This window comes from Seriola aureovittata, chromosome 4, assembly GCF_021018895.1.
Source record: "Seriola aureovittata isolate HTS-2021-v1 ecotype China chromosome 4, ASM2101889v1, whole genome shotgun sequence".
NCBI lineage: Eukaryota > Metazoa > Chordata > Actinopteri > Carangiformes > Carangidae > Seriola > Seriola aureovittata.
In genome coordinates this window covers 28,061,487-28,085,466 of record NC_079367.1, presented here as the reverse complement: position 1 = coordinate 28,085,466, position 23,980 = coordinate 28,061,487, and the positions used below count along the sequence as shown (strand labels likewise).

Sequence of the window (23,980 nt, the reverse complement as noted above, 5' to 3'; positions counted from 1 at the left end):
ATCCTCCTGGGCAACGTGACTATCTACGCAGCATGCAGCAGCAGCAGCAGTACTAATTGTATGTGTAAAAAACAAGCTGTACTTTCGACTAAACTATAAAACAAATGATGAGAAATAAAATGGTGGAGTCGGTCTGGGTTCATCGTTTAGAGCTACATTACAGTGTCTCATTTTGGAGGAAGACTGATGCCACTTGGTTTAACTCTAGAAACATTTGAGGAATAAGAAAGAAAACCATTTTGGACTGTTGTTGATGTTGATCTTTCGCGATGAATTCTGGGCATTTCTCGCTCTGCCCTCCCTGGTCCTCCCAACTTCTTACAGCTCCGTCAAGCATTTATAAAATGCGCACAATCTTACCGGAAACGGAGTTATTTATTTCAAAACAAAAGCGAAAAATGTATGTCTTAGTGCAAAAAAAAGGGGAAAAATATAAACATCACACTCATTAATTAGAAAGCTTTTATAAATGTTTGATATGTTCTTTTATTTTCCCACGATACGGCAAATTTTGGTAATTTACTTCTGTTTCATGATGTTTGTTTTTTTTGTTTTTTTAATTGCTGATTTTAATTCCCCCTTTCTTTCTGTAAAACACTTTGTTAAGAAAAGTGCTATATAATTATTATTGCTTGACGGACTAAAAAGGTGTTGAGGTACGACATAGAAGCAAAAGTTGTCATCTACAGTACTGTATAAATGTATAAGTCTAATGGGCCCCAGATTCATTCTGCAGCATGAGACAATGAGTCCAAATATTCAGCCAGAGTCATAAAGAACTGTCTTCAGACAAAGAAGAACAAGGAGTCCTGCAACTGATGTTGGGGCCATCACAGAGCCCTGATCTGAAACAGCTCGCACGGCCCATTTGGTTTTATTGTGAAAACCTTACCCGGAAGCTACACGCTCTCGTACTGTCAAACTTGACACCGGTAAACGCTTCACTCCCTCCATTCATTTCACTGGCACACAGTCGCATCCTAGCAGCGAACCCTCCCCTCCTGTTTCTCTCCGCCTGGAAAGATGGCTGCTCCGGTGGTGGTGAGACGCTCCGGCCCGGCGCTCTGCCCGAGCTTCGCGGAGGTCTGTTCGTTCTTGGACCGATATGGAGCTGCGCTGGATCTACCCGAGATGACTTTCCCGCAGATGGAGAGGTATCTGCGGGACACGACGACAGGTGAGGGATCGATAGAAGTGGTGGTGTTGGTGGTACTGGGGCGAAGAAGTGGTGGAAAGCTGCGACACTTGAAACCGAAAGAGAAGGGGCCACCACTACCACCATCACCATCATCATCGTGATGATGATGAGGATGACGAAAAATGTTGTGTGTGTGTGTGTAGCGTATGTGTGTGTGTGTGTGTGGCCCGGCAGAGCAGCATCAGATTTGGAGTTTAGTCAGCGAGCTTCTACACTTTCATATCGGCTGTGGCACATTTTGGCCCGTGTCAGAGTCGTTTTTCCTCGAAAGACATCCGGTGTTTTGTTCAAGTTTGTACGGAAACATTTGGGCAGAGAGAAAACGTAGCTGCTAATACAGAGCTAGCCCCCCCTCCAAACCCCACTCACTTTGGACTGTGTTGTGCGTTTGTGCTGAAGTTAGGAGAAAGGGATACATACGGGGGTACAGAATTTGGCACGGTACCCCGGGGGGTTATAGTTAGAGTCAAGTGACAGGTCGTCGATAATGTTGTCAAGGCTGATATTGATCTGTTAACGCTAAACTTGATGTGGGAGCCATGATGCAGCACTGCCGAGTGACCACACACAGCCAACCAGCTAGCTCCGGAGTGTTGTCAGGTGTAAATTTTCACCGGCCTTGCCTCACAGGCAGTCAGGCTGGAATGACATCAGTGTCCCCGGTGTTTATGTGTTGATCATGTACTCACGGCAACGATATTCCCCAACTTTGATCTGTATTTTAGACGGAGCGAGTGATGTTAGCTAAAAACAGTGGATGTTATTTTTTGGCCATTGGTAGAGTGGCTGTCAAATCTGCACAGGCGCAGTAGGGACTCTGGCTGCTGGCTAACTAGTTAGCATCAAGGTTTCCGTGAACTTTTAGTCAAAGTAGAAGACGGAGACGTACAGTTTATTTACCACTTTGTCGTTTATCAGATGTTTTCAGACTAGTAGCTGTCGTGTTAATGACTTTGCATACCGCGTCAGACAATCTTACTTGTTAGCTAGGTAGTTTTCTATAACCGTTAGTTCTGTTGCTCACCGTAAATTCAATAATTAGACATAACAGCTCACATTTATGTTAACTATGGTATTTCTCTCACATTTTAAAATCGGCCACGATATAACTATGTTTTCGTAGTTGAGCTTCTGAGTCTGTGTTGACAATGTGAAAACGTAGAAAATTTCAGTTTGCCATGCCAGTAAAGAAAACTGGAATTTCCTCCTAACACTGGGGCTCCGTAAAAGTCTCACACTTTAGAGTCCTTATTTAATGTCAAATGTCAATGGGATACTTCTGTCATTTTGACAGAACCTGCAGTCATAACAGTATCATGACAACTGTAATCAGAAGCCTGATTAGTGCTGTATCGTAATTTCATCATTGATTACTCTGCCAATTATTTTCTGATGAATTGGTTCATCATTTAATCTAGAAAATGTAAAAAAAAAAATAAATAAATTGTGAAAAATGTCTCTCACAATTCCCAAAATGACATTTTCAAAGTACTTGTTTTGACCAACCAACCGTCCACAACCTAACTGATGAATGTCAAGAGTTGTAAGAAAATTCATAGAATTAATAATTAAAATAAAATAATAAAAATCTTATTTTTTTATTTGGCCAACAGTAAAGCTGTATTTTTATGCTGAAATTATTTATCCTGCACAGCTGTTTACATTTACGCAATTATCTACACTGTGCATGGGAGATAAGAGGAACCTTCTGATATGATGGGCTAACATTTGAATGGAAAAAGTTAGCTGTAAGATCCCACAACCATTGACATTATCTATTTACCCAGCACTGAGTGAGTAAGATATTCATATTAGCACATCAAATCACACAAGTACACTGAGCACTGCTTAAAAACACACTGTCTTGCGTCTCTTTTTAGCTTATATCTTGATGCATTTAAGGTTTGCCACTACGCTCATTGATGAGCCCCCAAAAATTACAGTACTACATGTCATAGAAAATGATTTCATCTCTCACATTGTTATTGGCCATACCCAGTATGAGTCTGTATGAACACATTTTACATTCCCATGTGATATCGTAAATGTCATGTTCATTCAGCAATACTGGGCTGTTGTCCAACATTACAGTGTAGTGCAGGACCAGCCTTAAGAAAGTTTGAAAGGTGTTGCTGTCAAGTTGTTTATCTGTTTGTACAAACCTATTTTTCATGGTTAATTAATCAACACCTCTGTTTTGGTTCATAGATTCATTATTTTGTTGAATATCAATTTTAAGATGAAATCACATTGTTGAGTCTTAACTGATCTCAGTTGAAATTCTCAGTGAAACCCTCTGATAGAAGAATCTTGCGCTAAATAAAAAAGTAAACATTGTCTTTAATCTCCTGAAAACAGAGGCTGGAGGTCGGTGTCAGCTGAAAAACAGAACCCTGCCGCTGTCTGCAAACATTGACACTGGACTTGAAGTGAAGTATGGAACGTTAAGATGAACACTGTCATGTTTCTAATCATCGTGTGTTCTGTGTGTTCTCCAGTACCTAAACCCCTTGTGGAGCTCCACGTGAAGCTGCTCAGAAAACTGGGAAGGTCTGTGTCTACTGACCGCTGGGAAAAATACCTGGCTAAGGTGAGGGCTCTGTGTATGTGTGTTTGTGGTGTGGAGTGACAACTGAGAATTTCCCACTAACATTAGAGCCTAACCTGTGTTGTGTTCAATGGACAGAGAAATGTTGAAATAGGAGGAGAGATATTAGCGAAGATTAAACCAACATATCAGACAGATTACTTGTGAAAACTGGTTTGTATGTTGTGACTATATCAGTAATTGTTTCCTGTAGGTTTGCCAGGAGTTGAACAACACCTGGGCATGGGAGCTGGAACAGAAGGGCTACCAGGAGATGTCCATGGAGTGCAAGTCAAGCATCCTCAAAGTATGAGATGCCTCTTTCTATTTTATGTAACTAAATGTCCAAAATCCCCCCTCGTCCTCTTTTCACACGTTTCCAACGTTTACCTTTCAGTATCTCTGCGAGTGTCAGTTTGATGACAATCTGAAGTTCAAGATGGCGATCAATGAGGAGGACCCAGAGAAGATGCGTCTGCAGCCTGTAGGTCGGGACCGGTATGGTCTGATGTACTGGCTTCAGCTGGACCAGGAGCAGAACATCCGGCTGTACACGGAGGAGCAGGACGATCTGGACGGATCCACCTGGAACTGTATCGTCAGGTAGAACTGTCGTCTTCATCTGGTCCATACACCTGCTGTGGTGTGTCAACAGATCAGGCTGTGATCACATCTATTGTTATTATTTTCTCTGTAAGAAAAAAAAAAAAAAAGTTTTTCATTTTTTTTACAATCTGGATCGTATTTTTTTAGAAAAGTTGTTTTTCAAATTTTTGTTTGGTTAGATACACAAATTTACTTGCCGACTTCGGCCTAAGGCTAAAGTAGTCTCCTCACTTCTGAAAAACAAATTGTATTTTAAAAATGAGTTGCGTTCCTGCTGTTTGAGCCACTTATCAATCTGTCTTCTCAGGACTCGTAATGACCTGGCGGAGGCTCTGGAGCTGTTGAAGGCTCAGATTGATCAAAACCAGAATCAGGACAAGGACAAGGACAAGGACCAGAACCAGAACCAGAACCAGAACCAGGCTGGATCCAGGAGCGCCAGCCCCACAGAGAAAGATGCAGGTATGTTAGGCCAACGAATAGATATTGTTTATATTATCGATAGAAACATCATCAGAGGATTAACAGCCTATGAATGCATGTAGGTGATAACTTCAAAATTTGTAACAGAGACAAAATATTTAAAGCAGCTGTTAAATTTTGATCATCTTCTCTCTTGCATGTCAGTTGAAATGCTGTTGAGGTTTCTATGACTACAGAAGACAAAACTAAGAGCCTTCTTAGCAATTGCATGTTACATGTGTACTGTATAGTCATAACAGAAACCCAATGTAGATTCTAATTCTAATAAGTTACAGAGAGTTAAGTAAAGGGCAGAAGTTTCCAGTGCTCTCTCTCTCTCTCTCTCTCTCTCTCTCTCTCTCTCTCTCTCTCTCTCTCTCTCAGTCTCATTTTCTGTCTAAACTAACTTTAAATAAAATGTACAATGAAATGAAATCAAACATTCTCTTATTGATAGGCTTTGTCAAAGGCAAACTGCATGTAGAACAGTAGGGCTGGTAGTAGCGGAGAGGTAGCCGTCACGCATAGGTGAAGTGAGTGGTGTGGTCCTAGTGTAACTTCTAAAGAGAAGAAAGACTGACACTAAACAATTATTGAAAACAGTTTCTGAAGTTCAGTCCGATCTAATGGAAAGCGAAACAAATCACTTAAACTGTGCTCAGAATAACATTTCAAGGAGCTGCAGCCCAGGAGAAAACAGGCCAGAGAGAAACGATATTAAAAACAATCTATTAATCTGAAGTTGTTTAATTGAATAGTCTGTTCATTCTCTGTAGACACCTTACAGTCATAATGGTAAGCGATGAAATTGTCTGTGTGTGTTTTTATGATGATTTAGGGGACGAGGCCATAGGAAGCACCAGCTCCAAACCCAAGACCACAGAGGAACATGCTATGAAGGTTGACCCTGTACAGGAAGACAAACCCCTAAGACAAGGTACCTAGATTAAAGAAACTGCTAGTAATCACTTGAGCTGGGACTAACAATACCTTTTTAAAGAAGTAAGTAAAATGTCAGACAGACAGACAGACAGACAGGTAAAATCTGAAAGATAGTTTTGGTTGTCCTTGATTCATGTTGAGCTAAATAACAATTTCGGGGCAGTTATTTTTTCTTTATTGGAAAGCGTACATCGGAGAGTTGACAGGAACTGATGGAAGAGGGAGAGTGGGGATGACTGACATGCAAAAAATACGACAGGTGTTTCATCTGTCTGGTCAGCATCCTAAACCCCCGAAGGGGAACCAGGACACCCTACAATTTTGTGTCTATCACTGAAAATGAGGGATGGGCAAATTGTATGTCAAAGTATCCACTACTACCAGTTACTTCTGCTGTTTTACCTGCCAGATAGAGGAAAAATAGAAAATGAAATATAATGATAGTCATTTAGCATCTCAGTGACTGGTAGACACCCTGAGCAGCAAAACGTCTTTTATTTGATACGGATCTGTTTTACACGACCTGTTCTGCTCCTGGCGCTCTGTCCCTTGTCTTGTTTGCTGGATCTGGGAGTATAAAAGTGTAATTGTGTTGTGGTTTCTGTGTTGTAGTGTTAAAGCAGGAGCAGACATCGACCATCAAGCTGGAAAACACTGAGGCTGAGGTAAAGGAAGACAAGGCTGACCACAAACCACCTGTGTTCGATAACCGCGTGAGCACCATCACCACCATCGTCAAATCAGAATCCAGGGACGCCGATGCCCCCAAAAATGCTGTGTCAGTCGTCATGGCACCAGGTGCGACTGTGACAAAACAGGAAATGAACAAGGAGGAGGAAGCAGGGCGGGCAGTCGTCAGGAGCAACCAGCAGGCCAAGATACCACTGAAGAAGAGGGAGCTTAAGCTTGCTGAGAGTTACCACAGCAACCACCTTAACAACAACAACAACAACAGCAGCAGTAGTATTATTGTCTGTAACCCTTCAGTGATCCAAAGCAAGGACAGCCATGGAAGAGAAGGGAAGTTACCTAACTCATTACCGCCCCCTGGCAGTCCAGCCGTCTCACAGCAGCAGCAGCTAGTGGTCACTGCATCAAGACAAGAACTGACCAATGGGAGGGCATCTCTCCTCCTGCCTCACAAAGAGGGACAAAATGGAGTTATAGGGGTCATTGGTCAAGTCGGTGTTATAGGTCATGTAGGGGTCATCCGCAGCCCATCTGAGCGTCACAGAGCCCCATGTGCTGAGCAGCAGGAACAAAACGGACCAAATATTGACCACTGGGGCTCCAGAGCTGTGGAGGAAGAGAGGGAGGTGAGCCGGCAGTCAGTGCTGGTGAGGAAGGGACCTTCCGAAGGGGAGATGGCAGCAGCAGCCACTGCTCTTCCTCCTCATGCAGCGAAGCTACCATTGTCATCATCAAAACCTGATCAACCCCCTGAAGCTGCAGAGAGAAAAGTGGACTCTGTTAGCATTTCTTCCCTGTCTCAGTCCACAGAGGAACCCAAGAGACTGCCGGCGGAAGACCAGGGTAAAAGAACAACGGAAGAGCGGTTAGACAAGGAGACAAAAACCGGACACAGCAGTCGTCAACAGAAGGATGACGACGTGGACGGGAGGGAGGACAGGAGAAGAGAAGTGTCTGAGCGCCCTGTGGTAGATGAAGGAAGTAAAGATGACCATGAAAAGAACACTCTAGGGAAAGTGGGGGCAGAATCAGGGGGCTCTGTTCCACCTCTAAAAGTAGAACAGAAAGATGAAAAGGACCACCAGGACCACCTGGGAGATGGGGTCAATGGTGGCCTGACAGCCCAGGTTAGGGTGAAGGACAATGGGCATGGATCAGAGGAGAGGCAGGGTCCCCTGGAGGAAGCCTCCTCTGAGCTCCAGAAAGAAGGAATCAGGCTGAAGATAAAGATTCCTCCCCACAGGAGAAACAAGTTGAGGGGGAAAGGGGGAAAAGAGGAGGGGAAAGAGAGGGAGCAGGAGGTACAAGAGGAGGGGAGGCCGTTGAGGAGATCTGCAAGGATTTGCAGGTATGTGTATAATAAAATAAAATGAAAATGGGGGCTTAGAGAATAAACTTTGTGTGTTTTTGTCCATTGTGATCTCAGGTACAGCTGGTTTGACTCTGACAATAAATTCAGTCCCATTTATACCTTTTTTCTTGAAGATCATCTGCTTTGCCAACCTGCAGGCCGAGCTCGAAGGCAGCTGAGAGCCAGAGGAAGAAACCACAGAGAAAACAAGTGCTGCCTACCAGAACGAGGGAAGAAGAGGAAGAGGAGGACGAAGAAGAGGAAGAAGATGAAGAGGAACAAAGTTCACCAACAAAGAAAGACAGAAAAGCAGAACCTGTCGGGCAAATTAGGAAACGAAGGGTAATTACTTTCTAAACGTGTGTCCTGTGAGTGTGAACACATAAACCTGGGTTGTTGACAGTTTCTCTGTTGCATGTTCAGGGTAAACGGAGGCATCGACGCCCCCGATGGTCCAACATTCGTTCGAAGAGACGTAAACTGGGTGAAGGAGGGGAGGTGGAGGACAGAGGGAGGAAACAAGGAGAGGAGGAGAGCGAAGGAGGGAGCGACTCAGAAGAATCATGTAAATCAGAGGAGATTCCCAGTGAAGATGCCTGCACTCACTGCGGCCTGCCCAACCACCCTGAACTGGTAGGAGAGGAGTGTTTCACTGTTTTCTTCTACACACTCAAAGTCTGCTATCTTTTTCTTGATAAGTGGCTGAAACAATAAATCGGTTATCTCTTCATCTACTGTTGGATGACTGATCACTCAAGTGATGTTTCCAGCACTGATTTGAAATTTATACTGAAGATGCAAGTAAATCCAAAATACTGAGGCCATTTAAAGGCTTGGTTATTTCTGTGAACCCAAAGAGTTGTCACTATCAGTTAGAAATCAGCTACAGCTGATTCAGAATCTGCTGCCTGAGTCCTGACCAGGTCCAGAAGGAAAGATCACGTCAAACCTGTTTTAAAGTCCCTACATTGGTTGCCTGTCAGCTTCTGTATTGATTTTAAAAATTATTTTATTTGTTTTTAAAGCTGTTCATGGTTTTGCACTGGCAGACATGTCCCACATGCTTCCACTGTATGAACCAGTACGGCTCCTCAGGTCTGGCACAAGTCTGTTAATTGTTCTGAAGTGCAGGACTGAAAGCTTTTATGCTCTGAGCCGTTGGAGCAGTCTGACCCGAGGACCTGAGAGCAGCCGGAAGTGTTGAAATGTTTAAACGTAAACTCAAAACATTCCTCTTCAGCCTGGCTTTTCATTAAACATAGTTTTCAGTCATTAGTCACTTTATTTGATTCCCTTATTTTATTGTACTTATGTCGTAAATTGTAATTTATTCTATGTCATCTGTTCTTTTATTATTCATTTTCTTGTTTGTCTTTGTTTGCTATTGTTATTATAGCTTTTAAAATCTATTTTATTGTATCTCATTGTCAGCTTTCTTATTTGATTTGTCCTTTTGTCTTCTGTGAAGCTCTTTGAACTGCACTAACCTGTATGAAAAGGGCTGTACAAAAAAGTTTGATTGATTAATTAGTTATTTCACTTTTCCTGTGTGTGTGTGTGTGTGTGTGTGTGTGTGTGTATGTGTGTGTGTGTGTGTGTGTGTGTGTGTGTTCTCAGATTCTGCTGTGCGACTCCTGTGACAGTGGATACCACACTGCCTGTCTGCGGCCGCCGCTCATGTTGATTCCAGATGGAGAGTGGTTCTGTCCACCCTGCCAACATGTAAGCTGTGTGTGTGTCTCACACCTATTTATTCAGCTGGTAAAACTTCATCTGATGTCAAACAGTCTTGGACCTTAATGTGTTGGATTGATGGTTTAAAGAAAAGTTCATTGTGAGTTTTGTTTTCATATTGACAGTAAGCCTGTGGAAAAAAAGCAAAAACTAACACAGACATTTTCATTTAACAAAAGTTACCACAAGTTTCATGTTCAAAATGGGATGTAGACCAGGATACCCGGCCCTCATAATTAAGACATTTTCAGAGAGAAATTTTCAAACATTGACATTGTGATGTTTGGTTTTCCTCCTTTCAGAAGCTGTTGTGTGAGAAACTGGAGGAGCAGCTGCAGAATCTGGACAGTGCTCTGAAGAAAAGAGAGAGAGCAGAGAGGAGGTAAAAAAACACACACACACACACACACACACACACACACACACACACACACACACACACACTCTCTACATGATGTGGATTTTGACCCTCCTCTCTCCCCGTCTATCCAGGAGGGAGCGGCTGGTGTATGTGGGAATCAGTGTGGAGAACATCATACCTGTGAGTAAATCACAAAAAGCCTACGAGTGTAACATCTTCAAGTTTGTATATTTTTAATGATATAATATTTTTTATCAGTGTAAAAATGCGGCTTCATTTTAATTTCTGTCAGTTTAAACAACTTTTGCTGTAACAACATTTGCACACAATTAAGCTTAGGAGCATTTATATAGTAAATATAATAGTTCCCACACCCTCCTAAACATTAAAATTCAAGGACTTTTCAGGGATTTTAAAGGCCCAGTTCCCTGAAATTCAAGGACCCAAGATGTCATAGTTTGAGACACAGAACAACCTGTGTTAAAGTAATGGCAGACTCTGGTCTCTTGCCCTCTCTAACACAGCGAAACAATACACTGTGTAAGCTGAATGATAGACACAGAGACTCATTTACCAGTTGAAGAGAAAGTATATAAATTCAAGCACTTTCAATGACCTGTGACTATTTATGTCTCCTTTTTCTTGATTTTTTTTTTCTCAAATTCACAAACTGTCAAAGATATCACAGCCCCTTGGGAACCGTGTTGAGGGACGAACAGAAATGTGAAGTTTCATTCATTCACTACAAAGAAGCTTGCTTGCATTTATAGTTATCACACTGCAACGGGCGTCACAAGGGAAGCAGCAGTCTCGTGTTTCTTACCTGGTGTTTCTCAGTTGGACCAGTGAGACACAGATGTTGCTTTTACAACATACATTTTACAACATAAAACCGCCCGTTGAAACTAATACATTAGACTCATCTTGTGAAATAGACAAACAAACCAAATTAAAGTACTAGTTTATATTTTACTGTGTGACATTAAAAATAATTATTTTGACTGTTTCAGGAGGGAGATGAGGAGGAAGAGGAGAAGTCCCCAAAGAAGAAAGATTCCAAAAAGAGTAAAAATCTGGGAAGGAGATCAACCAGAACCAGGAAACACATCAGCTACAGGTGGGTGTGGCCTGACAGGGGTTAAAGGTGTGCTGGGAGTATTCCAGATAGTGGGTTTAGTGATGTTTGGTGAGTTTGTTAACCCTGAAATAAGGGGAACTAGGTTTTCTGACCCAGAAACTAGGATCACTTCAACTCTGAGTAAGTTATCACAGTAATTTGCTCTGTGAATCCAACCTGAGTTTCTCTGTCTCCTCCTGCCCTCCTTGAGCCTGAAGGAGGTGATCTCTGTCCTTACATTCATATATTACACGTCATGGGCTCATCCTCAGCTCAGCAAAAAATCACAATTTACACTGTCCGTCGGACATTGAAGTAGTATGTAGTTGAAAAAGATTTTGAATAAAGGCTGCATATAGTCTGAACTTGTTTTAATAGCATATCACTTACTGTATTTAAATGTGCCGCATGTTAAAATATACCTGAGCTTTAGCCTGATTTTTAAATCTAAAATCAACATCTGAAAATTTATCAAATCACTGGGTCAGACAGGAAGAGGCCACAATCACAGGCTTATAAATAAACCTATGTCTTATCTGTTTGATCTGCAATGGGGTCCAAAAGTCTAAGACCATTTTCCCTTTCACTTGAATGGGAAAGCTCAAACTTACTTACTGTATATTTTCATCTTCTGCTGCCAGCAGCACTTTGTTCCATTCAGATTACAGCTGAATAAATATATTTAAAAAATAATGTAACTAACAGAAGGATTTCAGCATTTGAGCATCCATTAAAGAAATTCAAGTCTGCTAAATAATATGGTCTATTGGACTACAGTGAATAAAATGTGATGGTGTGAACCTACTGACTCTTTTCTGGCGACTCAGGCTCTTTTACTGCTGCTGCCACACATGAAACTTTGTAGCTCTGCAGAGACTCTGCTCTTTATTTACTGTTTCTATGGTGAATCCCAGTATTGGAAATCCATGGATGACGGGTTTTTTTCATTCACCACGTACACACCTGTCTCAGAGTGAACAGACTCAGATCAGCTGTTCTGGAACCAACAGAGTTTCCGGGCTCAGGATTAATCCACTTGGAGTTCAAAGTTTGTCAAACCCACTTGCTGGAAAACCACATGGGCGTATCTTATCAAATGTGTGATGATCGATCATAAGTGTGAAATCTCAGACTGAGGCAGTCAACATTTGTTTTGCATGTGTGTGTTGCAGATTTGATGACTTTGACGATGCCATTGATGAAGCCATAGAGGAGGACATCCGAGACCTCTGTGGTGGTGAGTCCTGGTTTATAGTCATTTTTACATGAGCGAGAGCATAAATAAACCTCCCTTTCTTGGAACCTGGACAACAGTTTATAACAGGAAGGGACTTGAACAGCTGTTTTATTCAGTTATTCCAGTAAATCAGCCGTAACTGCAAAATAACAACATTATTATAATGAATTAAAAGATCCGCACACTGTGCTATTAGCTCAGTGTAAGTGCCATTGACAGTGCCTGACGAAGATCCTTCCAGATCGAAATGTTGCTGTTTTATTCAAATTTCTGGGGGCTATCGGCAAAGTCTGTGGATCTTTTTTCTTACTGTGGCCCTCACTTCACCCAGCTCTGGTGGAGAACTATCAACCGGTCTCACTTCTTCCATTCTTATCTTATTAGTGTATTGAAAGTATGGTTTTCAAGCAGGGCTCATAATTCCTCTCATTAAATGACCTCCTGATCCAGATCAGTGGCGTTTTAGAGCGGCCACTCCACTGAAACAGCTCTGTTGTCTGTGACAGAAGCCCTGAGGGCAGCTAGGGCTGTGATACAGTGAACCTCTGCATCCTGCTGTCTGTTCTCTCCAACATGGGCATCACAGGCAAAGTGCTTTCTTGGTTTGAATCCTGTCTCACTGGGCGCTCCTTCAATCTGTCATCGCAAGGACAAACATCCTTATTCCATTCCCTCCCAACAGGCGTGGCCCAAGGATCGGTTCTGGGACCCCTTCTCTTTAATATACACCACCTTCTTGGGTCCAATTATCCACTTGCATGGCTTCTAATATCACTGCTATGCAGACGAGACCCAACTACACCTGTCTTACCAGACGACCCCACGGTCTCTGCCTGGATCTCAGCCTGTCTCTCTGATATATCCACATGGATGAAGGAACACCACCTTCAACTAAACCTTTCCAAGACTGAACCCTTAGTAGTCCCGATAGCACCTCCTCTCCTAACACCTCTAACACCCTGACATGACAAACTAGCTCTGACTTCTCTGCACTTTTTACCTGATATCCTTCACTTATTAAATAGATGTAGCACTTAGCGCTTACACCAAGGTCTCCTATTGCAATGAAGCTTTAGTGATATCACTCACTCGTAAGTCGCTTCGGATAAAACCATCTGCCAAATGAGTAAATGTAAATGGTTGGTTGATAAATTTGGAAGAAAAGACTGGTGTGTGTATGTGTGTGTGTGTGTGTGTGTGTGTGTTTTATAGGCTGTAACCGGCACAGATGGCCACAGTGAGATTGAGCCCATAGGGAAAATGGGGGGCTGTGGGGCAGCTGAAAGAGGCTGACGCTGGTGTAATCAAAACCTGTGGTGCGTTTGTCATGGTCTTGACAAGAGGTTCTGTAGAGCTGTTTGCCTCCGAGTTGAGGTGACATTTAATAGAAGAGTGAACACTCAGACCACAAAGAAAACTTTTTTGTCTTTAAAAAAATTATGCGTTCTATGTATTCTATTTTAAATTTTATCTTTAATTATTTATTTATATTTTTTACTCTGTTATTATTATCAAGTGGGTTTTTATTATTTATCTCACTTACATTGATGTTTTTAACATGTTTTTATATCATTTTATGTCATTTTTCATGTGAATCACATGGAACATGTAATTTCAATTGAATTTTAATTGCATTTAATTGCCAAATCATGATAAACATCATCTCACAGCACTTTACAGGGTAATTTCATTGTTGCGAAGCACTTTGAGCTGCAAATGAATTATATTATTAATGTGATTATTAATGTAGTAAATATAAGAAATCTAATGAATTTAGTCCTTTTACAAGGTCTTCACATCATTCATGCCAGGTGGGGAGGTAGGTTGGTCAGCTGGACAGTTTGGAGGAAATGTGTCAGTTGACAGGATAGCCTCTGTGAAGAGTGTAGCAGACTGGTAGCTGCACTCAGAGTCATGTGATCATGCTCAAACGTAACCTTTAATTCAACCCGAGGTGACGACTTTTTGACTGTTTTGACTTTCTGATGTAGGAACAGCGCGAGGCAAAGACATCACTGCCATCCTGTCAGAGGACGGCAAGGAGAGCCAGCGGCCAATCAGAAGCCAAGCTCATGCTGCCAGAAACAGGAAGAAGCGGAGACTGAATGACCTGGAGAGTGACAGCACAGCAGCAGAGAGTGAAGACGAGTTCATGCTCAGCAACAGGTGAGACACACACACACACACACACACACACACACACACACACACACAGTCTTTCAGTTCTCTTTCCTCCGCTCCCTCTGCCACCTGGCTTATTTCTTCTCTTCTTCCTCTAACAGCTCAGAGGATGAAGATTTTGGTGCGTCAGGGGCAGATGATGATGAAGAGGAAGATGAAGATGCTGGCAGCGAGGTGGGCAGCTGGGACAGCGGGACCCGCCCCAGACGGGCAATGAAAGGGGTGCCTAAACACAGACCTAGCAAGACCCAACGCAGGGGCAGGAAACGGCTGAGACGGCGGCGGAGACGCTCCTCGGAGGAAGAGGAGGAGGAAAGCGATGAAGAAATAGGTGAGTGCACGATGAGGGGAAACTCAGCATTTTTTTTTACACTACAATAGCAGAGTTCATTAAGAGTAGAGGAGTCATCGAATATGACAATGTTAATTGAAGTAAAAACTACGACGTCATTGAAACTTTTAAATCCTCTTCATCACGGGATCTGCTGTTATTATAGCTGATGTGATATATAATAAATATTTAGAAGGAAATCTCTTCATCAGGATGGAAAGCATTTAGACAAAAAAGTAGTATTTTGATAACTGAAAAACCATTTTAAGCTTTTTAAAGTAAGAATTATAAGCATCCTTCAAGTCTCTTTCGGTGTACAAAAATACAAATACAAACAGAGCATTGTATCCATCTGATAACAAGTGCCCAACCAGCGCACCAGACCTACACCACTGAGTGAAAGTTAGTCATTCCTGACAACTACAAGGGGAAATATTAGGGAATTACATTCTCTGCTTCCATTTTTTTCCACAAATGTCGAGAATGACTGCCAAGCTACCTGGAATTCCAGAGCAGATCCTTGAAGAGATATATTGTATAACCTCTTTGATCCAGTGAAAATACACAAGGGGGTAGAGGATCTTTCCATCTGAACAGTATGAGCCACCAGCATGTTGCACCTGTGATTGTTTAGAGGCAACACTGAATTAAGCAATAAGAGGGGACGGAGCCGATTGACTGCCACAACGGCTACAGCCTCGGACATGTCCACAACATGCGTAGTAGGCTTGCAAGGACCTGCCTGCATGTGGAATCTAGGTCCGGTCTGACCTTTGACCGATGAAGCCGGCGTACTATCTTGAATTGCAAAACACGCTGCTGTTGACAAATGGATGATGAGTAGTTAGAAACATTCTGTTGTTCCAGCTTCACACATGAAAGGAGCTGTTGTTTTTCTTTGTCATATATTGTTCTAAACTGAATTTCTTCGGATTTTTTGTGGTTGAACAAAGCAAGACATCTGATTCAAATCACAGGACTCTGGGATTTGTGATGGGCATTTTTTTTTACTATTTCCTGACATTTCAAATATGATTAACCAATTAATCAAAAACCAAAAAACTAACCCCAACCCTAATGATTGTAAAATGCCAAGAAACATTTAATTTTTGGGGGCTTTTTGCGCCTTTATTGATAGAGCAGTAGAGAGAGACAGGAAATGGGGAGGCAGAGAGAGGGGGAATGACATGCAGCTAAGGGCTTGTCCGATGCGGGACTCGAACCGGGGCCGACTGCACCCTCTGCAAATGGGGCGGATGCTCAACCAACTGAGCTACTACACCCCAAATAAAGTTCCCAGAGTCCAAGGTGACATTTGTACGTCTTGTTTTTTCAGCACTGAACCCAGAGAGAATCAGTTTACAATGGTTTGATTAAAAAAAAAGAGCAAATCCTCACATTTGAGAACCTGGATCCAGAGAGTATTTTTGCAATGTTCTTCGATAAACGACAATCCATCATCAAAATTGTTGACTGACTGCATCTTTACCGTCTCTGTCTGTCTTCTCTCCAGATTCGGATCAGTTCAGTGACATGACCGACAGTGATGCTGACAAAAAGAGGCGGGGTCTGAGGCGGGGCCAGCACCAGCAGGTCAACTACCGTGAGACGTCCGAGTCGTCAGACAACTCCCGGACCTCCGCCGTCAAGACCAAGGTCAAACCCAGAGGCAGACCACGCAAGGAGCATCTCTCCAGCGACTACAGCGATGGTCAGTCATCGACGGCATCATCTGCAGCGATTATTTTTACTTGGAGGTCAAACTGTCCAACCACCAATCAATTTACCGTACATATTTATTTACATAGCCCAAAATCCAGAATCACAAATTTGCCTCAAAGGCAGCAAACAACACCCTCTATCTTTAGATAGTGAATAAGGGGAAAAATATATCAGACACCGAACGCTGTATAACAGGGATATTCAGCTATGTTGTTCACGGGGCCACATCTCCTAAAAGCTGAGGGCCTTCAGCCCGGACATTTCCCTGAGCTATTCTCGTTATGTATGTACACTTGACACAACATGCCGCCACATCTTCAAAACTTTTATTTTGCCACATTGCAAAAGAAGCCTCATCATTAACTACTAAGAGAATTAATAGGCCATCTTTACGTAATCAGGCCAAGTAGTCAGTTAGATTTTCTGTGACGCAAATGTGTTTAGTTCAACAAAAGTAAACACATAGTTTTCTACAACGCATCGTGTCAGCTCTCTGGCATATCATATGGTTAATTCTTCGACTTTGTAACATCTTTAACAGAGCTACATCACGGCATTTTTAAGTGACAAAAAGAGGCAAACAACAGAAGAAAGCAAAGAGAATGAAAAAGTCTAAGATGAACTGAACTTGCCTGTGAATTTGACGACAACACGACACAAATTAATCTTGAAAGTGTGGAACATTTTGACAATAGATGCTGCTGTTACTTCCTGGGACAAGAAGGCTGCTGCTCTATTAGAGCCTCTCTTTGGTTTAGAGGATTTATTGTAGCAAAAATGTATTTGTAATTGAACAATAGACTTGATTGATGGGCCGGAGTTGGCACCGCGATGGCCAATTGAATAGGCCTGCTGTATAATATTACATGACCAAACCATGTGATTTATTTTGATAGGTACTTCCTGTACTGTTTATGTGTTGAATGTTCAGATTTTGAGGAGACATGCAACTGAAAACAGGTTTTTACTAAACTTTCTGAGCCTCTGCGCTTCACACTGCTTTACACACATTCAGTTAAAGATGGAGTCCATTCAAGTGTTTGTGTTGGTGTGACGGATGAATGGATAAAATGTAACCTACCGCTAGAAAAAAATCTTCCAGGTGATGTGTTCATAAGGTTCACCTCAGCTGTGTCACTGAAGGGAGGGAAGAGCACACATCATTCGTTTATTCCACCCATTTAATCATTCCTCTGTTTTTCTTCCAGTGTTGCCTTCTTCCAGAGACTCGGAGGAGGAGGATGATTATGAAGATGAAGAGGAGGACGACCAGCGAAGGAGAGTGAACAGGAGAAGAAGAGAGGAGGAAGACCTCCAAAGAAAGAGGATGAGAGAAAAGCGGAGGAGATACGAAGACGACGAGGACGAGGAGGACGACAGAGAGAGAGGGAGGCGGCTGAAAAGGAGACTGTTGGAGAGGGAGGACGACAGAGACAAGCAGAGGAGGTTAAAGAGGACAGACAGAGACGAGGAGGACCTGGAGAAGATGGGCAGAGGGAAGAGGAGAGAGATTCTGTCACAGCAGCGGCGCAAACGGCTCGCTCAGATGCTGAAGAAGCGGCGGCCTTCGACGGACGACGAGGATGAGGATGAGTCAGATGAAACCGAGTCGTCATCGGAAGAGGATCGTCCAATCCGCAAAAGACTCAACCGCATCGACTCTGATGACGACGACGACGACGGCGACGACGATGATGATGAAGAGGAAGACGAGGAGGAAGAGGGGGGAAGACAGAGGGTGACGACCAAAAAGTCTTCAGTGGTAGAGAGGAGGGCCGACAGCGACGCTCAGGAAAAGGGAAGGGGCCGCAGCCTGTCTCCGTCAAACAGACATCGGACCTCCAGAGGCCCAGTGAAGTCTGGGGCTGGAAGTCCCACTGCGCCCAGGGACAGTGCAGGATCAGGCAGGCAAGGCAGGCACAATGGCCCCTTCCATCCAGAAGGGGGGGAAGATGAGGAGGAGGAGGAGGAGGAGGAGGAGGATGAGGAGGTCCAGACAGACTCAATAAACTCTGTCCAGAACAGTCCGCAGTCATGATGGCTGTGTTTGTGTGAATAACGCTTGATTCTTTCTTTTCGGTTTTTCTTTTAACTGTCGGCCTCTCACTCACAAACCACCTTTGAAACTGGATATCTCTCTTTCCCTCCACCGATTTCTCTTCTCCTTCGTACTCCCCCGTCTTGCTCTTCCTCCTCGCTGTTGTATTGTAGTAGGGTGCTATCCACCATCACATACTGTACAGAAACTCGTGAGTACCAGTACCCATTTCCACTCATCATCACGTCTGGCGGAACAGAGCAGCCAGCAGGCCGGACCAAAAGCATCCTCACAGCAGAACTGGCAGCACTTCATGCTTCAGCAGACGCACTCGCAGCTGGAGGTTATCGTGACCATTTCCCTGAACTCTTGAGTTATGGACGTCTGTCTGGTGGCTCCATGTGACAGTATGATAGTGGTTTCATCCCATTTGGGTCTGACTGTATTGGACACAGGAGTCTGTTTGTAGTGTACCTCATCCTAAAGCACTTCATCATTCTCATCGCACTTAATAACCTGCCACCAAGGAGAGGGCCAGTGTCGAACCGAACACGTGATGGATGAAGATCTGTCACAGAATGACATAGAAGTATAGTTTCTAACTTCCGTCTAGTGTTGTCTACCCACACAGATTTTTCTGGTTTTATTTGTGCAGGCTTTGAGAGTTCTTCCTCCAAAACAATGGAAGTGAACGGAATTGTGTTTGTTTCATTGTTGTGGCGCTGTCCTGAAAAATGACCCAGTAGCCTGAGGGTTAATGTGTATACCACAAATCTTCAATTACCGAGGTTTGGCCACTGGGCAGGAGACATTTGCTGCATGTCATGCAAAATGTTGAGTTTTTAAAATACCATTTATTTTTCAGCGCAGTTAGCACCACCTACTAAATAAAGGTTCACTTCCATTGTGTTGGTGTCGTGGCTTTAATCTCAGGCAGATAGGTCAAAACTTGCACAAATCAAATCTAATCCATCACCATGGTGACATACTGTTAGAGGTAAGGAATCCACTTTTGGAGCAAGTTGCCTCTTCTAAGTTTTTTTTTCCTGGATAAGATCATGACCCAAACAACCAAAGATGTAAAGCGGTCAACAGCCTTATTTACATGCTGACTACAGTTAAAATCAGACCCGAGTCCACTGAAACTGGTCAGGTCCCAACTCAGGAGCTGGATCCACTGAAGGACTGGTCAGACCAACCCTGCTCCTCTTCCTCTTCATCCTCCTCACACGAGACAGTTCAGAATCATGAGAGCGCAACAGTAATGGTGCATTCAGGTGCTCCTCGTCAACTTGTAAAGTAAAACATTTTGGATTTTTAACTTCCCAGCGGGCAAACAGCGTACGTCTATGGTAAATCTTAGTAGTATAGAGCTGAAAAGATTAGTCCATGAATTGATCAGTTGATCAACTATTTTCATAATCCATTAATTGTTAAGATCTTTTTTTTTTTAAAAGCAAAAACACCAAACATTTATTTTCATGTACAGCTTCTCATTAGTGATGATTGGCTGCTTTTCTTTGTCTAATGTGATAGATAGAATATTTTTAGGCTTTAAGAACGTTGTCAGGCAAAAAAAAAAAAGAAATTTGATGGAAACTTCAGGAAATTTTGACAATTTTTTCTGATATTTTATAGACTAAACAATTATTCAGTTATGTGAGAAAATAACAAAATGTAAAATAATCATTAGTTGCAACCCTGATAAATATATTTGTATAACTTGTATTGAAATCTTGTAATGAACAATATTTCGAGGACCACCTGAACGCAAATACGTGATGCAGATGAGGATCGCCTGAACACATATTAAAAAAACTGGCCATTCGATTTATGGTGGGATACAAGCATGCAGCACTTTGTCTTGTAATTGTCAATTTTAGAAAGTTGTGTTTTTTAGATACAGACTGTCAGTCATTTAAACTCATATAAATCATAAATAAAATACAAATGCATTAACAGCAGCATCTTCAGAACATTAAATCTAAGTGGCTGTACATGATATCTATCCATTTGACACATTGGACCGTTTGGGATTCGGGACGTTGCCTCTGACCGTCAGTGTTCGGTTTCGGACTGGTCGCTCATTTGTCCCGTGTGTTCACAGAGCCTTGGTGGGTGGGGACACGTTTGCTGTACATACTTTGCCTGTACGCTGTTCCTTGTAAGATAATAGATGTTTTGTTCTTAGTCCTCTTGTAAAATATAGTGTTATATTTTCTATATGAAGGAGAGGAGTTGAGATGCTGCTGTGGGTGATGTGTGGATCAATGGGGTTTCATTTCAATGGGGTTTCATCGACGGTTTGCTCATTTGAGATTCTGCAGCCGTTGTGTGAAATAAGACCAGCGTTGGACCCTGTTCTCCAGTAAACTGTGACAGAATACTGCTCACTTTCAGGCCTGTGTGGTACAAGCTCAAAGGTTTTTAACACTTCGTATCCCTGAAGGGAACCCCAGGAGTTTTTAAGAGGGAACAAAGCTTTATTTTTTTGATTGAGGCTCAGGGGAGGAAAATGAACGCTGGTCAAAAAAAAAAAAAATCAAACAACTTTTAACTTTGTTTTCTCCACCAGCCATCTCAGCTTCTGAATAAGCATCACTGTAAAAAATTCACATGGTTTTATCTGGTCAAACGGCTGAAGTGACAGGTGAATTTATGGGCTCACTGCGAGGTCTCTTCTGTTGGGCAGAATGGAAGAATTCCTTCAACTTCATACTGTCAAATCACTGTTTAGGCTTTAAATGAGTTTGATCCTGCTGTTCACATAATCCGAGCTGTTAACGTGAAGCCTGGCCTTGTTGTACCCTGGATACCCCGGATGTTGAATCTCTAACGATCCCACTTTAAATGCAGATGGTTGGACTCAAATGTTACTACGACCTCGCAGATCTTTCTTTTACTTCTCTCTGTCCAAACTCTGGGCCTGTCTTTATCAAACCTCCAAGGATTACACTTCAAAATGCTTTAAAGAGCGAAGTTAGGAATAAACAAGTTACTGAGGGTGAGCAATAAAGCACTTTTATTAAGCTAATTTACTCTACAGCACCTGCTTTTAACTCTCTCTCTCTCTCTCTCTATTCGATTCATTTTAATTACTAAGAAATGTTGTGAATAACTTTTATCTTCAGAGTAAAAGTGAGGGATTTTTACTTTTTCCTTTTCACTTAAGTCCAAAATATGACTTTTATCCGGTTGATAAATTCGGGCCCAGATCAGATTGATCCTCCAACTTGATTTTGGATTCACATGTGACGTGTAGAGACTCTGTGAAATGTCTCCTCACTTGATTTTCTTTGTAGCTCTGTTTTTACAACACCTGGCCTTTTTCTGATGAACCTCACATGACATAAGAGTACGTTTTAATGAGCCCTGGTTCCAAACAGAGCAGAAGCACTAACCTGAGGCCCCCTCAAAGACATTTCAAGTAAGATTATGTTTTAATAGACCTTCATCCAAGTAACTAACACAGTTGACTCTAGCTCTTATCACAAAGGGATTTCAGGGGCTTCCAGGAGCAAGAGATACAGTCACAGTTAAAGGATTGTTTTCTTTTTTCACCCGAAGATGTCACAAAGCAAATTGCAAAGTTTTCTACAGTAAAAAATTTGAAAGACAATTTATGTGTGACTCCCTTTTTAAGAAGTGTTTTGTGGTCACACTGTTTGTCAGAAACAGACCGATCGAGTAAACTCTGTGTCACGTGTCAGAGAACATAGAAAAGTAAACTGAAGATCCATATGAAGAGAGATAAGAGCTAGATGATTTCTCAAGTTCTTTCATTCCATTTTCAAACCGACGTGAATTATTGTTGCGTGTATGCTGGTGTGCGATCTGTAGAAGGTCAACAACTCAGTTTCTGTAGCTGTGAGTGTTTACCAGTGGCCTTATTTATTAGATCCTGGTCTGAAATTTGAATAAATGAAAAGTGTTCTTTGACAATATCCTCTATATCCTCTAACATTCTGTAATCATTTAAAAAAAACAGAAAATCAAGGCTATACAAGTCAAATGTCAGATTATTTTGGTGATTTACATTTAGCTTATGAAAAAAAAACTGCCAAAACTGGAGGATTTTGTATAAATATCAGCTTTAGAAAACTCACTGCTTTTGTTTGCTGTTGGGTTGCAAACACAAGATTTGTGCTGAAGAATCTCAGTGTGTCAAAATCACCCAACTATGATGGAAAAGTTGATAATTGGGATTTCTGGGTTTGGTACAAGCTTCCTGGCGCTGCTCTCTCACAGTCAGCTACAGTGACTAAACAGATCCCAGATGGCTGGAGTTCAACCAGCCGGTCAATTACTAAATGTTCTTTCCGGTACTTTCCTGTGACTGTTCAGGTGTTGTGGGACTTTGTTGTGAAAAAGTACCAATTAGAAGAGATAAGATGCTCTTTGGACTGGGTCTCATTAGCTGTTCTCACTTGTACTCATGTTATCCATTGCAGATGTGATATGTGTCTAGATGTTAAAAACAGAGTGTTTTAGAAAATCCCCTTCATGCAGAACTGCAGGGTCAGCATCTCCATCATCAGCAATGAGCTCAGCTGGACTCTCAGTGCTTAAGATTTCACTTACATTAGGCCGAGGTAGAACCAAAAGTTTTATGATTTTTTAAATTTTTTTTATCCACAGTTTGACCCCCGACCTCCCCCCCAACCCCACCTTTAGCAGAAAGGGGAGATTAATGTGTGCTTATGCCACCAGCCCAAAATCTATCCAGTGAACCTGATTTGCATCTGCATTTGCCACCGTGGCAGATTGTGTTGGTTTTAAAATGGCACCACTGGATGTGACTGCAGCTCCTTCCATTTCTCTGTTGTACTGTTACTGTAGTATCGCTGTAACATAAATGTTTTCTAAGTTATTAAAACCAACATCCCAGGCATCTCCTCAAACACACACTGTGTCTGTGCCTTGTTTTTATCCCTCATTGAGAGAAATTTGATTCCAGTCCTAAAAATGAGGGAGAGCAGAGAAGTGGATTATCATCCTGCAGGAGGAGTTTCTGTTTTTTTTCTTCTTTTTTTGCTGTGAAAAAAATCACAAGTGAAATACTGACATAGGTTTTAAGGTTTTGATACTCAATACAAAAGATATATTTTTTTGTACGGTATGACTTTAATGGATGATTTCACAATTGACAATCAGAGGAGCATGAAAATAGCCAAAATTAGGGAATAATTTCATGTTATTTCTTCAATATAATACGTCTCTAAATGGTGAATTTGAGCCATGGTGATGTTGCCATGGAGACATTCATTTATTCATGTCTTTATAAATAAGTAACATTACAACAAATCCCCCAAAATTTTGAGAATTGCCCTTCAGTTACCCAGAGCAAAGTGGAACCTTCACAATGCTTTTTTGTCAGACCAATAGTCCAAATTGAAATCTGTTACACATTAATTTATTAATCA

At 42.1% G+C, this 23,980-nt stretch overlaps 1 protein-coding gene across 2 annotated transcripts; it reads left to right on the top strand.

Annotated features, from left to right (window-relative positions):
- The first annotated feature begins 322 nt into the window (after positions 1-322).
- Positions 323-23,462, top strand: rsf1a (remodeling and spacing factor 1a). Of its 2 annotated transcripts, none has more exons than XM_056373882.1 (18): positions 323-1,177; positions 3,697-3,788; positions 4,000-4,092; positions 4,183-4,388; positions 4,699-4,853; positions 5,692-5,790; positions 6,408-7,833; positions 7,995-8,178; positions 8,260-8,469; positions 9,454-9,558; positions 9,873-9,952; positions 10,063-10,111; positions 10,942-11,048; positions 12,221-12,285; positions 14,277-14,451; positions 14,568-14,797; positions 16,311-16,508; positions 17,728-23,462. In XM_056373882.1, the coding sequence occupies exons 1-18, from the start codon at positions 1,024-1,026 to the stop codon at positions 18,555-18,557; spliced, it is 4,458 nt and encodes a 1,485-aa protein (XP_056229857.1). In that variant the 5' UTR covers positions 323-1,023; the 3' UTR covers positions 18,558-23,462. The 2 variants fall into 2 exon arrangements, with proteins under 2 accessions (XP_056229857.1, XP_056229856.1); XM_056373881.1 differs by having other exon boundaries at positions 324-1,177; positions 7,971-8,178.
- The last annotated feature ends 518 nt before the right edge of the window (positions 23,463-23,980 follow it).

Bases quoted from the DNA above. Each gene is read 5' to 3' on its own strand.
- rsf1a (XM_056373881.1), top strand. From the start codon at position 1,024: ATGGCTGCTCCGGTGGTGGTGAGACGCTCCGGCCCGGCGCTCTGCCCG. The intron at 3,789-3,999 runs GTGAGGGCTCTG...TGTTTCCTGTAG, and splicing joins GGGAAAAATACCTGGCTAAG to GTTTGCCAGGAGTTGAACAA. The intron at 14,452-14,567 runs GTGAGACACACA...TTCCTCTAACAG, and splicing joins GAGTTCATGCTCAGCAACAG to CTCAGAGGATGAAGATTTTG.